The following is a 12,393-nucleotide window of genomic DNA, read 5'->3' on the forward strand; positions in this document are numbered from 1 at the left end:
TAGCATTTTGGTCCCACGGGTGACTTATAGTGGAGTGAAGGGTAAAATCTGAAGTGACATATAGTTGATTATCTCTGAACTAGAATAGATGACAAGAGATTTTATTTATTGTCATAAACAATGACCCACAGAAGTTTCTGAGCTGCTAGGCTGTCCTTGAGTGAGATGTTTCTCAAGTGATAGTTATCAGGTTTTCCTGGAACAAGAAACTAGAGGTTACAGTTGCTGTTCCTTGGTCTTGTTTCCTTGATGGTGATACTTTTATTTCCTTTATCTCTTTTACTATCCCAAGCTCCAGCCCTTGCTAAAGCCCTTGAAATGTCTGCTAAATCACTCCTCTAAGGGTCACAACATAATCAGGATCTGTTTCTCCTCTGCTTGGATTGGAGCATCTTTGCAAAGACTTGCTAGATGATTGATGGTTTCAGGGAGGCTAATTCCCATCTCCCAGAGAGCCTACCTGCCTACTAAATATCTGTGCCTGAATGGACCTGACTTCTTTCTTATGCTCTGCAGGTGGGAAAGGGCTGCTGTGCTGCTCTCAAGGCCCTCGGAGCAATTGTCTATATCACAGAAATTGACCCCATCTGTGCTCTGCAGGCCTGGTAAGAACAGCAGTAATACCATTAGGTTCACTCCAGGGACTTTATGTTTCTAAGAGTTTGATTATTGTATTAACCATTCCTTGGAGAAATTTCTCAAAGAAGGAGAAGACTAAGATTGCTCTGTTCCCTGCATTGTAATCATAGGGCACTCGTAGAGCTTCTTGGTATTTTCCCTTCCTGGATGGAATCTTGGGGAGTCTGAAGAGCCCAGTGTGTATAGTTTAGCACAGCTTATTACTACCATTCCAGTGAGGTAGCCCTGGATTTAACTTTAGAAAGACATTTAATTGTCTCATTTTGTGACCAGCTTCTGTCCCACTGCCTCCTTGCTTTTGCTCATAGTGTTCCTTCCTTTTCTTCCAGCATGGATGGGTTCAGGGTGGTAAAGCTAAATGAAGTCATCCGGCAAGTTGATGTCGTAATAACTTGCACAGGTAAGTGTCAGTGCTTTGGTGTACGTGGAGGAGTATTAACTCGGAGGTTAAATCTTGAAAATGATCTAATTGACTTTTATATAAAGTAAGTAAGACCTGTGTTCTGTGTAAAAGTCTGAGAACTAGAGTAAGCTATCAGAACCTTAACATATTTTCCAGAACAAAGAGCCTTTTTCCTTGATGGCTTTTTATCCTGCTTGATCTTAAAACCAAATAACTGAGCCTAAGGAGCTGTTATGCAACGCACACTTCTTTCCTCACAGTGTATACATGCTCTTTAGTGCCAGCAAACCTCTCTCCCTTGTTCTAACTGAAAGCCAGTCAGTACCTTTCCCCGCCAGGATCTGTTTCCTCAGCCACTCTCCTTTACTTTTAGGAAATAAGAATGTAGTGACACGGGAGCATTTGGATCGCATGAAAAACAGTTGTATCGTATGCAATATGGGCCACTCAAACACAGAAATTGATGTGGTAAGCCTTCTCTCATTGATTTGTTGCTAGGCCTTTTTTTGCTTCCTTCCATTATAGCCAGTCAACTGCGCTCTCTTCCTTTCAGACCAGCCTCCGCACTCCAGAGCTGACATGGGAGCGAGTACGTTCTCAGGTGGATCATGTCATCTGGCCAGATGGCAAACGCGTCGTCCTTCTGGCAGAGGTGCACACACACAAGGGTTCGGGCAGTACAGCACAAGCAATATGGTTAGAGCCATCCGGGGAGGGGCGGCAGGGTAAACATATTCGGCCTATGTTTCCCTGAATTCTATCTTTGGATAGAGGTATATTTCTCAAATAGTCTGGTCTCCAAAATAGAATCACTCAAAAAATATCTACTTTTTACTAAGTAACATACTACTTCCTGACCACAGCTGATCCTTCAGTTTGTCAGACTCAGATGGACTTGCAGAAAATAAGATAAAACCTAGAGTCCTGATTTGGAACTGTAATTCTTCCTCTACTAACTGAGTCTAGAGGAGTATAAAGTCCTTTCCTGCATTTGCGTGACTTGCATGACATGACAGAGGGATAACACAACTCATACCAGGGCTCTGTTTCAACGTTTCAGGGTCGTCTGCTCAATCTGAGCTGCTCCACAGTTCCCACCTTTGTTCTGTCCATCACAGCTACAACACAGGTATGTGACAAAAGGCCGGCTTAGCCTGTGCTAAGATGAGTGGAACTGGACCTAGATCAGAGTTCCAGTGAGAGTGTGCCCTCCTGTGTTCTTATCAACCTGTTTTCTTCAGGTTACAAATTGTCAAGATTTAGGCTTTCTCAAGTGTAGAAGACAATCAGTTAGGCAGAGTCAGTGTTTGTGTCCCTTTGGTTGGTTTGTGTCCCTTTGGTTGGTTACAAATTGTCAAGATTTAGGCTTTCTCAAGTGTAGAAGATAATCAGTCAGGCAGAGTCAGTGTTTGTGTCCCTTTGGTTGGCTGTTTTAATTTAGAATATAGTGTTTCAGCTCAGTTGTATTTAGTCTCTTCTTTTATTAGGAACTAAACAAAAACACCAGTAAATCCTCCTGTGATGTGTGCTGGTGTTTACCACAGTCCAAGTCCTGCGTGCTGCCACTGTGGTAGATCACTTCAGTATTTACCCCAAGACCCTGTTAAATCTATTTCTTCTGTTTTTGTTTTTTAATGTCCCTAAGAAGTGTTTTTGTGTTTTTTGACCCTCTTTTCCCGCCTTAGGCTTTGGCACTGATAGAACTCTATAATGCACCTGAGGGACGATACAAACAAGATGTATACTTGCTTCCTAAGAAAATGGGTGAGTGAAAGCAGTAGAAACCTATATTGATCCCCAGACTGTTGCATGGTTTGGTAAAATGAATATCATGAAAAGCATTGGATTTAGAGTCAGGATTCTAATCCCTGTTCTAGCACTTAGTGGTTTTTGGACCTCGGGACAAGTTCTAATCTCCATGAGCCTCAGTTTCTTTATCAGTAAAGTGAGAATAATACTAAATATATTGCAAAATTGTAGTAAGAATTACAGCTAATGAGTAAAGGTGCTTTAGCACAGTGGTTTAGGGTAGATGCTCTTATCCTGAGTAGCTTTATGAAGTTTATTAAACTTACTACCACTGATTATAGCCTGGGACCAAAATGAGAGAAACAGAAATATAGTTTTTATTGTCCATCTTCTATGAGATATACGAACAGTCTTCTGTCATTCCAGGGGTCAACTGTGTTGTGTTCACGTGACATAATGCATCATCTTTAGTTCTTTACCTTTCTGAATATGGTGCCAACCTCCCCTCTCATTGGTCAGCCCAAACCCCTGTCCTCTTAAAGCTAAAAAACTTCTTGCTGTTGTCCCCCTTCAACAGCTTACCTCAGCTTACCTTTGGGTTTTGGTTTTTGGTTTTCAATTCATATTCATAAAGGTAAAAGCCCAGGAAGCTTATCTGTGGAAAACTAATACATTTGTGCCAGCTGCCTTAGAAATCCATGATCCTAAGATTTGAGACCTTTATGGATCTTATCGTAAGTAAATGTTGATGACTTAACTCTTTTCACCTTACTGGTGTCCACTTTGATTCATAATTTGACTGTAATCCAGCTAAGGAAGTTGCTGCAGGAAAGTGAGAATAGTACATGGTATGTTGGCCATTGAGGTGAACCCAAAAGCTTTGCCAGAGAAGAATGGGGAGGAACAAGTCGGCCCATTTTGTCCCGCTGGCAAATGGCTTTCTAAATGCACTCTGGATGTACTGAGAGAAATACCTTAAAGGCAACTTTGAGGGTTTTTTTTAAATTAAGCAAATATTCTGAGTTAGATTCTTTCAAAGTTATTCCAAGCCTTGTCCTCTCTCTCAAAGAAGCTTCAGATGAAAATAGGGGGAAGTTATGCCCTGAGAGGCATATTTGAAATGGAGTCTGCCCCCCTGCCGCTTTGTTCTTCCTAGATGAGTACGTGGCCAGCTTGCACCTGCCATCATTTGATGCCCACCTGACAGAGCTGACAGATGACCAAGCAAAATATCTGGGACTCAACAAAAATGGGCCATTCAAACCCAATTATTACAGGTAACTTGGGAGAAAGTAAATGAAAAGCTCTTCTCCCCAATATTAAGCCATGCAGGCTAGCCAGCTTTCTTAAATAGTGTTATAGCTAATTTTGAAGAGTACAAGAACTCTGCCTCACACTAACAAGGTAAACAGAGAAATTGTATATCTAGTAGTAGATGTAAAGAAGTCAGCATTTTCTAAAATTTTGGAGCTTGAGCCTCACCCCCAGAGATTCTAATAGAGTTAGTCTAGAATGGGGCCCCGGCTTATTTTGTAAAACTTCTTCAGATTATTCTAATGTATTGTCAGGGTTGAAAACCACTGATTTATAGTATTAGGGAGCAGGAGATACAGCTAGAGATGGCATTGTTGGAAGTCCTTTGGAAGCACAGGGAGGAATAATCCTTGGGGAATTACTGCAGGAATCCCTGGCCTGGGCAGGGGAAGGACCCTGGAGAGTGTTCTCTGTTTTGGATTCTTTTCTTGGAACTCTCATGTGGAAGACACACGTACTAAACAGTCAATCTCTTTCTTTACAGATACTAATGGACCGTATTACCAAGGACCAGTCCACATGAACCACACAACTCTAAAAGAAATATTTTTTAAGAAAACTTTTATTTTCTTCTTAATCCTTTCCTCTTGATTTTTTTTCCTGTAATTTCTTTCTTGTTTTTTCATCTCATTATCCAAGTTCTGCAGACCACACAGGAACTTGCTTCATGGCTCTTTAGATGAAACTGAGATTCAAGGTTTCTCACCCTAGTCACTAAAGAAGGATTTTACTCTCCCAGCCCAGAAAGGTGATTCTTTCTTTACCATTTCTGGGGACTTTATAGTCTTAATTGGGTACCTTATTAACAGGAAATGCTAAGGTACCTTCTATGTGGAACAATCTGCAATGTCTAAATTGCCTTAAAAGAGCCCATTTCTTAGCTGCTGAAATCAGTGCTCTTTCACTTCTTCAGAGGAGCAGGGATGGTACCTACCAGGCAGGTAGGTTATATATAGGTGGTGCATGTTAATTTCCCCTAGATGTTCCAAGCCCTGTTTCCTGTGTAAAGGTGGTATGTTTGGTTCAGAGATGTGTACTAGTGAGTGTCACTTGTTAAGATCTGGTAGGCCCACTTGGATTTAGTACAGCCCTTCCTCCACTCCCACCAGACCCTCTCATTTTCCAGGTTTTTATCCAGACTGTACTCTATTAAGTTGAATTTTGTCCCCTAGCATTTATTTCTGGGTTTTTTTTGTTTGTTTTTGTTCTGTTTGTTTTTTGGTTTTTGGTTTTTTGTTTTGTTTTTTTAAGTAAGAAAAATGTTTAGTCTTAATACTGAGGAGCTGCTTGAGTGGTTAGTTGTTATCAGTTTATCTTTTGAACCTTTGGAGCTAAAAGTGCAGAGTTGAGTCTAGAGAAATGCTGATCTCAAACTCTGATAATCCCTCAGTTTCTAGCCCATAGTTTGTAGCATCAATGAACTGGGGCCGTAACAGTAAATTTTATCAGCTCTGCCCCATCAGCTTGTGCTGAAAGCAAATTTCTTGAGCCATTACTCAGTATACAGCACTGAGCTCTGTCTTTAGGATTTATCCTTTAAGAGCAAATTTCTAATCAGCTGTGCTTCTGCAATTTAAAATACTTAAAGGGAGGTAGATGTGGATGGGAGGAGGAAGGATAAATTGGGTCAGGGTGAGGGGAATTAGCTCTGTATAACTTGTCTGGGGCTTTAGGACCCATGTAACTTTAGTTTTACAGAAGCAGTACCACTTTTGATTGACACATGTCACAGAAAGTTTATGAACTGAGACCTTAAAGGGCAGTTTGTGCATAGAGAAAATAATCAGTATGTCCTGGCTCACACTCTGAAAGAATCCTCAGAGATAAGAGAGATGTATTCCCATGCCATGCACCCTGCTTACCAGCATTTCTGCATGGTCAGGTGAGCTTTATGCTCATGAGCTTTAAGTGTATAATTATCCAGGATTCTAAATTCTCAACTTGTTCTAGCTGGTGATCCTTCAAAGTTGGGTCAGGCATTAGTGCTAGATACTAGAAATTTTCATTTCCCTATTGCCATTGATCAGAGAAGACAGACATTAATTAAAAATAGAAGTATAAGAAGGAAAGCTTTCACTCTGTGACTTCCTAGCAGGGGTCAGTGATCTTGCCAAAACTTTTTTTCCCTCTCCTGTTTCTCCGTAACCAGCCCCTTCCCACTTCCTTGCCAGTGTGACCATGCTTTCTTCTCTGTAGATGCTAATGGTTCAAGCCCTTTTTCCCAAGGCGTTTAACCAGCCAATCAGAACAGCACATCCTTTAGGGGAGGTAACCTGGCCAACAGTGGTATCCATCGTGTGAGTTCTGCTGGAGGGAAGGGGCCCAGGTCCTGCTGCCCTCTGGCCTGCCCCCTGCTCCCATATCTATTACTGTGTCCATAGAAATACTAGGTAAGGGCTCCGTCTCTGTCAAGCCATGTAACAAAGGACACTGTGGGAAAATGTCTGGCATCAGAGGGAGCGTGTAGAGAGCAACTTGGGAGGAACAAGTTTATTTTGTATTGAATGATTTTTAATGAATGCAATATTAATCCTTGCAGATGAGCAATAATCATTAAAGTCAATTAAAATGATAAGATCTTATTGGAATCCTGTGTCATTCCTGGTTGAACCGCAAAACTTTCATTAGAACCTGTTTTCTAAGAAGGGACAAGTCAGTGGTCAGTTAGCAGTATCTAAGAGAGATTTGTTTAGGACCTAATATGTAGAAGAACAGGCTTCATGCAGAGTTCTTCAGTAATATCTTAAAATTTTGTATGCCTGCTCTGTGCTGAGCATTGGGCCTGGACACTTTCACTCTGACTTCCTTCAAGGAGCAGACTTGCTGCCTAAAATTCAGGGCTCCTCACTTACACAGTCCTCTTAGAAGACCCTGTACCTAATTCTTTTCCTTAAAAAATGCCTCCAAAGTTATGTGAGCTTCAGCCCCCCCCATACCTGTATCCATCTCTGAAGTTGTCTCCATGTGTTCTGATTTAACAATGTATCTGTTAATATTGTTCAGAAATAATACCTTTTCTATTTTGTTAAATTGGTCCCAAACAATGTTGATGTTTTCAGTGCAGTTCTGTGAGGTTTTATCCATGCACATAAATCCAAATTTAAGATAAACTTCACATTGCCTAATCAGAGATTTAACCTTTTTTTTTTAACTGTTTCCTGAATCTAATAACTTTATAGTTATAAAAAGTTAATCTATTATGATGGGGAAATATCTTGAAGTTAAATATTTGAATATAAAGAATTTAAATGAACTGTTGACCCTATAGTTTTATAAATTTTTCAAGGTGTTTTTTATTGCCTACCATGTGCTAGGATCTGTTTTAGGTATTTGGGATACATCAGTGAAAACCAAGATCTCTTCCTTTGTGGAATTTACATAAAACCTCAACAAGACTCAGCCTTCCCCTTCCCCTTTTTCCTTTACCCACAATTCCACCATTAGGTGGGGCAGGCATCCCCATGGGTTCCCAGCCTGGTGTGTGTGGGTAGGAGCTGGGGGTGTGGCCTAGTGCTGGAAGTCATCCTACACTTGGGATGGGGAGGGCATCTATGCAGGGGAGGGATGGCAATGGTGGATTGGGTAGGAACAGGGAACTTGATTAAATAAGCAGAAATATTAAGGATAATGGAAGCCAGCTTTCTCATTTTTAGAGGAGATGTTACACATCAGAAAGGGAAAAGACTAGAATAAACTCTGGTATTGGGTTTGAATATAGGGGGTATTGGGTTTTGGTGTGAACTCATGAATTTCAACATAAAGAAATATACGGGAGGGCTTCCCTGGTGGTGCAGTGGTTGAGAATCTGCCTGCCAATGCAGGGGACACGGGTTCGAGCCCTGGTCTGGGAAGATCCCACATGCCGCGGAGCGACTAGGCCCGTGAGCCGCAATTGCTGAGCCTGCGCGTGTGGAGCCTGTGCTCCGCAACAAGAGAGGCTGTGATAGTGAGAGGCCCGTGCACGACGATGAAGAGTGGCCCCCGCTTGCCGCAACTAGAGAAAGCCCTCGCACAGAAATGAAGACCCAACACAGCCATAAATAAAATAAATAAAAATGAAAAAAATAAATAAAAATAAAAAAATAAACAGGAGCTGTTGTTTTAAAATATATATATATATATATATATATATATATATATATATATATAGGGGAGCACTGTCTACTAAGTGAGCCGTGGGGCAGCAGTTCCCCTCTTCCTCCAGTGCAGTGCATACACCTAGCATCCAGATTCAGGCACTACATTCTCCACTTAAAGGAGCCAGGAGTCTTTGGAGAAATGGCTGATTCCATGGCTGGGCAGGAAAAGTACAAGATGAGCAAGAAAGCAAGGAAGTACTCAAAAAAAATAATTGCATGTCAAAAGGGCACAGAAACCAGCCTTAAGGGACTTACTGGGCAAATCTGGAACAATCTGAGCATCCAAATAATGGCTTATAAATCACTGAGTAAAAGAGAAAACTATGAGTCTATACTGATATGAATGAACGAATAGTTTAATGAAGAATGGGATATGTAAGTAATTTCAAAGTACCTCTCCATAAAATATTTTTTAAGTACAATGGGAAAAAGAGGAGTTTTAAAATGGAGAAGCCTGGCAGAGTTCACCTTAAGTGAACAAAATGGGAGAAATCTAAGTCTTCCACCACTTGATAGGATGCATTGAGAAGAACACAGCATCCCTTCTGTGATATTTCTGCCAAAGATGCAAAACCTGAATGTAATCATGAGGAAGTATAAGATAAATGCAAATTGAAAATTGTTATTTTACAAAATAACGGGCCTATTATCTTCAAAAGTGCCAAGGCTACCAAGGTCAAAGAATAACCGAAGAACTGAAGACACGTACATTAACTGAACGAACTGAACTGGATCATTTTGCTATCAAGAACGTTACTAGAACAGTTGTTGAAACGAGTCTGAGGACTATGTGGTAGTAACATCAGTGTTAATTTCCTGATGAAGTATTAGGGGGTGATGGGTCATCAGGTCAACGACTCTGAGATGGGTCAGGAGAAGATTATCTATAATGTACTACTTACGTTTTTGTAAGTTTGATTATTGCAAAGTTTTAAAAAAAAATTTTTTAATGATAGTTCCAAAACCAAAAAAAAAAAATCAGACTTTGGCTTTATCGATTTAGGAAATTTAAAAAATCTGTTTGCTCCATTTAGGAACGTCTTAGACCAGATAGTAATAATAAAGGTATTAAGCCTTCTGGGTTAGCAAAGGAAAAGAAAGCAACAGAAAAACAATATTTTACACGCCTGCACAAAACAAAGTATTTCACTTGACAAGCTCAATGAAAGTAATACGTAGACCTGGATGGTTCAACAGGAAGGTGGGGATAAGGGGTGCGGCTCCACTCCAAAGTGCTCCCTGAACAGAATCTTACCTGCCAAATAACTTCTGAATGTGGGAAATTCCAGGGAAGTCTGAATTTTAAAAGAATGTACAATAAGAATTGACATCCCTGCTTAACTGGTTGTGAAACCCTGAGTTAGAGCAGGCGTCAGCAAACTATAGCCCTCCCATTGTTACCAAGTCCAAGCTCACTCTGCTCGCCACACGACAGGCCAGTAAATCGAGAGACAAGGTATTGAGGCAAGGAATAGCGACTTTATTTGGAAATCCAGCAGACCAAGAAGATGGCGGACTACGGTCCCCAAAAAACCATCTTATCGGCCTCTCAATGCCAGTTTCTTTTGTAGGACGGGGGGGAGGAGGTGAGGAAGTAAAGTAAAAAGACCATTTATCTTGCAAAATAGGAGGGGATGGGGACTTCCCTGGTGGTCCAGTGGTAAAGAATCCGCCTTACAATGCAAGGGACTCCGGTTCGATCCCTGCTCAGGGAACTAAGATCCCACATGCTGCAGGGCAACTAAGCCTGTGTGCCACAACTACTGAGCTCACGCGCCTCGACTAGAGAGCCTGTGTGCCACAAACTATAGAGCCCATGCGCTCTGGAGCCTGTGTACCACAACTAGAGAGAAGCCCGCGTGCCGCAACTAAGACCTGACACAGCCAAAAATAAATAAATAAATAAATAAATAATAAATCTTTTTTTAAAAAACAAAAAATAGGAGGGAATGTGTTAATTTCTTCTTTTCTGCAGCCATTCACAGGTGGGCAGGGTCAGAATGTCTGTGAGCTGAACAAAAGCCTTTTAGTTTAACAGGCAGAGGAGCAGGGTTCCCTGTGGCAGGCCATTATGTATGCTTACAGCTATAGACTGTAATTTGATTACAATATCAAAAGCAACAAAAAGCAAAGCTTAAAGTAAAAGAAACAGATCCAACATGGAGTCAGAATTGGCTCTTCCCTGTTACACCATGAGCCAAATCTGGCCCCCTGCCTGTGTTTGCACATCTCACAAGCTAAAAATATTTTTTACATTTTAAAATGGTTTTTAAAAATCATGACTAATATTTGTGACTTGTGAAAATTATATGAAATTTAAATTTCAGTGTCCATAAATGAAGTTTTGTACACAAGCCACCCTGATTTATTTATGTAATGTCTATGACTGCTTTCATTCCACAATGGCAGAGTTGAGTAGGTGCAACCAAATGGCCCACAAAGTCCAAACTGGCCCTTAACAGAAAAAGTTTGCTGACCCCAGGCATAAAGGTTGTGTTAGGTATAAAGGGAAAGGTGTCCAAAGGCATTTGATTTGCATTCTATTAGGTAAGAAGAGAAAGTCTCAGAGCAGAAAGTGAGAATGAAAGCATTGGAAAGTAAAGACTATCAAACAAAGAGTATTCTAATCTAAGTAGCACATGCTAAATCCACCTGCATCCTGGCTAGGAGTCACTCTGGGGTCAGGAAACCTCAGCAAACTGATAAAGCAATTTTAAAATATTTTAAAATTTATGATTCCAATTTAGAGTCTGTAATCAATTTAGACTTAGTAATCAATTTTAAGTTACAATCAATTTTTTGTATATATACAGTATTGGAAGCTCTACACTATTGGAACTTTTAATAATGGCATTTTGTTTATTTGTTTTATTCTGTTTTTGTTTGTTCTCCACTGCAACCACCAGATGTCGAGTTTTCTCACAGTGGTTGTCACACAGGGTCTCTGGCCAACAAAGGATAATGAAATATAGGTTCACACTCCCTTCTCTGAAACTCCTGTGTTTTGAAATTGAGACTATTTCAGATTTTTAGGAAATACACAAATATACAAGTTATTATGTTACACCTATTCTGGGGCTGTGGAGCAGCATTCCATAATCAAACATGTTGATATTTCTTAAGTTTATTAATACAGAATAAGGGATAAATACAGACTAACAATAGCCTCCCGTCAGTTCAGATCAGGTTTTGCTGCCAAATTAATTTGTGCCAAACTTTAGGGGAAGACTTTGATTTTTAGTATTCTTTTAATTTTGGAGTTGTAGATAAAGGTTTGTAGCTCTAGAATAAGAATAACACAGTGTTTGCCGTGTAAGTGGCTTCATTTTAAATGCTTTACACAATTAGCATACTTGAGATCACCTCACAATAACCCCATGGGATAGGTACGACCTTTATCACCATTTTACGGATAGGGAAATTGAGACGGTGAGGTGAAGTAACTTGCCCAAGAGTATACAACTCCTAAACTGGTGGAGCTGGAATTAACCCAGGCAGTCTGGCTCCAGGGTTCATGCTTGACTCTAGGTACTACCAATTCTAGGAAACAGCCCCAAACCAGGATTCTAGTATCAGAGTCATATGCTGGGCTGGTTGAAAATAGAGATTCCTAGATCCTGTCTCGGACCTACTGAAACAAACTCTCAGGGCTATAAGGAAGTCAAATATCTCTCCAGAGTCAAAGTGCAGTTGATAGGTAGAGCTAGGATTTGACCCTGGTCTTTCTGGCTTCCTGTGGCCCTTCTCTGGAGTCACCGTGGGACTCCCCAAGGGTACTTTCAGGCAGTAATCCCCTGGTACTCATATCTAAGCAGAAGAAATTTAGCATGGGCATGAAGACCCAAACTGCAGGTGCCATGACTTTCCTAATACTTCCTGAATGCAAGCCCCGACCACCTAAGGAACCTGCTGCATCCTAGTGCACCAGCCTCTGCTTCTCAAAGCTAGAGCCAAATTGGGGCAGAGTTACCTACTCTTGGGGCCCCAAAGATTCATTGATGAGCAGTTGGGCCCTTGTGCTCTGGTTGTTTTTAAATCACGAAAGTTACCACACATTTCATTACTGATTCCTCTATTTCAGCTCTTAAACACCAAACAAAATGCCCTTCTCTTCAATGATTCTCTTGCCTTTGTATTTCTCTCTGGGCA

The 12,393-nt window shown here is 40.8% G+C and overlaps 1 protein-coding gene across 4 annotated transcripts in view; it reads left to right on the plus strand.

Moving 5' to 3' along the window:
* Positions 1-6,693, plus strand: part of AHCYL1 (adenosylhomocysteinase like 1) — a 39,612-nt gene extending 32,919 nt beyond the window's left edge. For 3 of the 4 annotated variants that reach the window (XM_036849119.1, XM_036849137.1, XM_036849146.1), the window contains exons 10-17: positions 517-605; positions 969-1,039; positions 1,416-1,510; positions 1,596-1,694; positions 2,103-2,171; positions 2,728-2,806; positions 3,948-4,068; positions 4,590-6,693. In XM_036849119.1, coding sequence (XP_036705014.1) covers positions 517-605; positions 969-1,039; positions 1,416-1,510; positions 1,596-1,694; positions 2,103-2,171; positions 2,728-2,806; positions 3,948-4,068; positions 4,590-4,596 — 630 coding nt within the window. In that variant the 3' untranslated portion in view covers positions 4,597-6,693. Of the gene's footprint in view, positions 1-516; positions 606-968; positions 1,040-1,415; positions 1,511-1,595; positions 1,695-2,102; positions 2,172-2,727; positions 2,807-3,947; positions 4,073-4,589 lie in introns of those variants that run through there. The other variant, XM_036849129.1, reaches the window with a different exon arrangement.
* The last annotated feature ends 5,700 nt before the right edge of the window (positions 6,694-12,393 follow it).

The sequence above is a fragment of the Balaenoptera musculus genome, chromosome 1 (genome assembly GCF_009873245.2).
Source record: "Balaenoptera musculus isolate JJ_BM4_2016_0621 chromosome 1, mBalMus1.pri.v3, whole genome shotgun sequence".
Classification (NCBI taxonomy): Eukaryota; Metazoa; Chordata; class Mammalia; order Artiodactyla; family Balaenopteridae; genus Balaenoptera; species Balaenoptera musculus.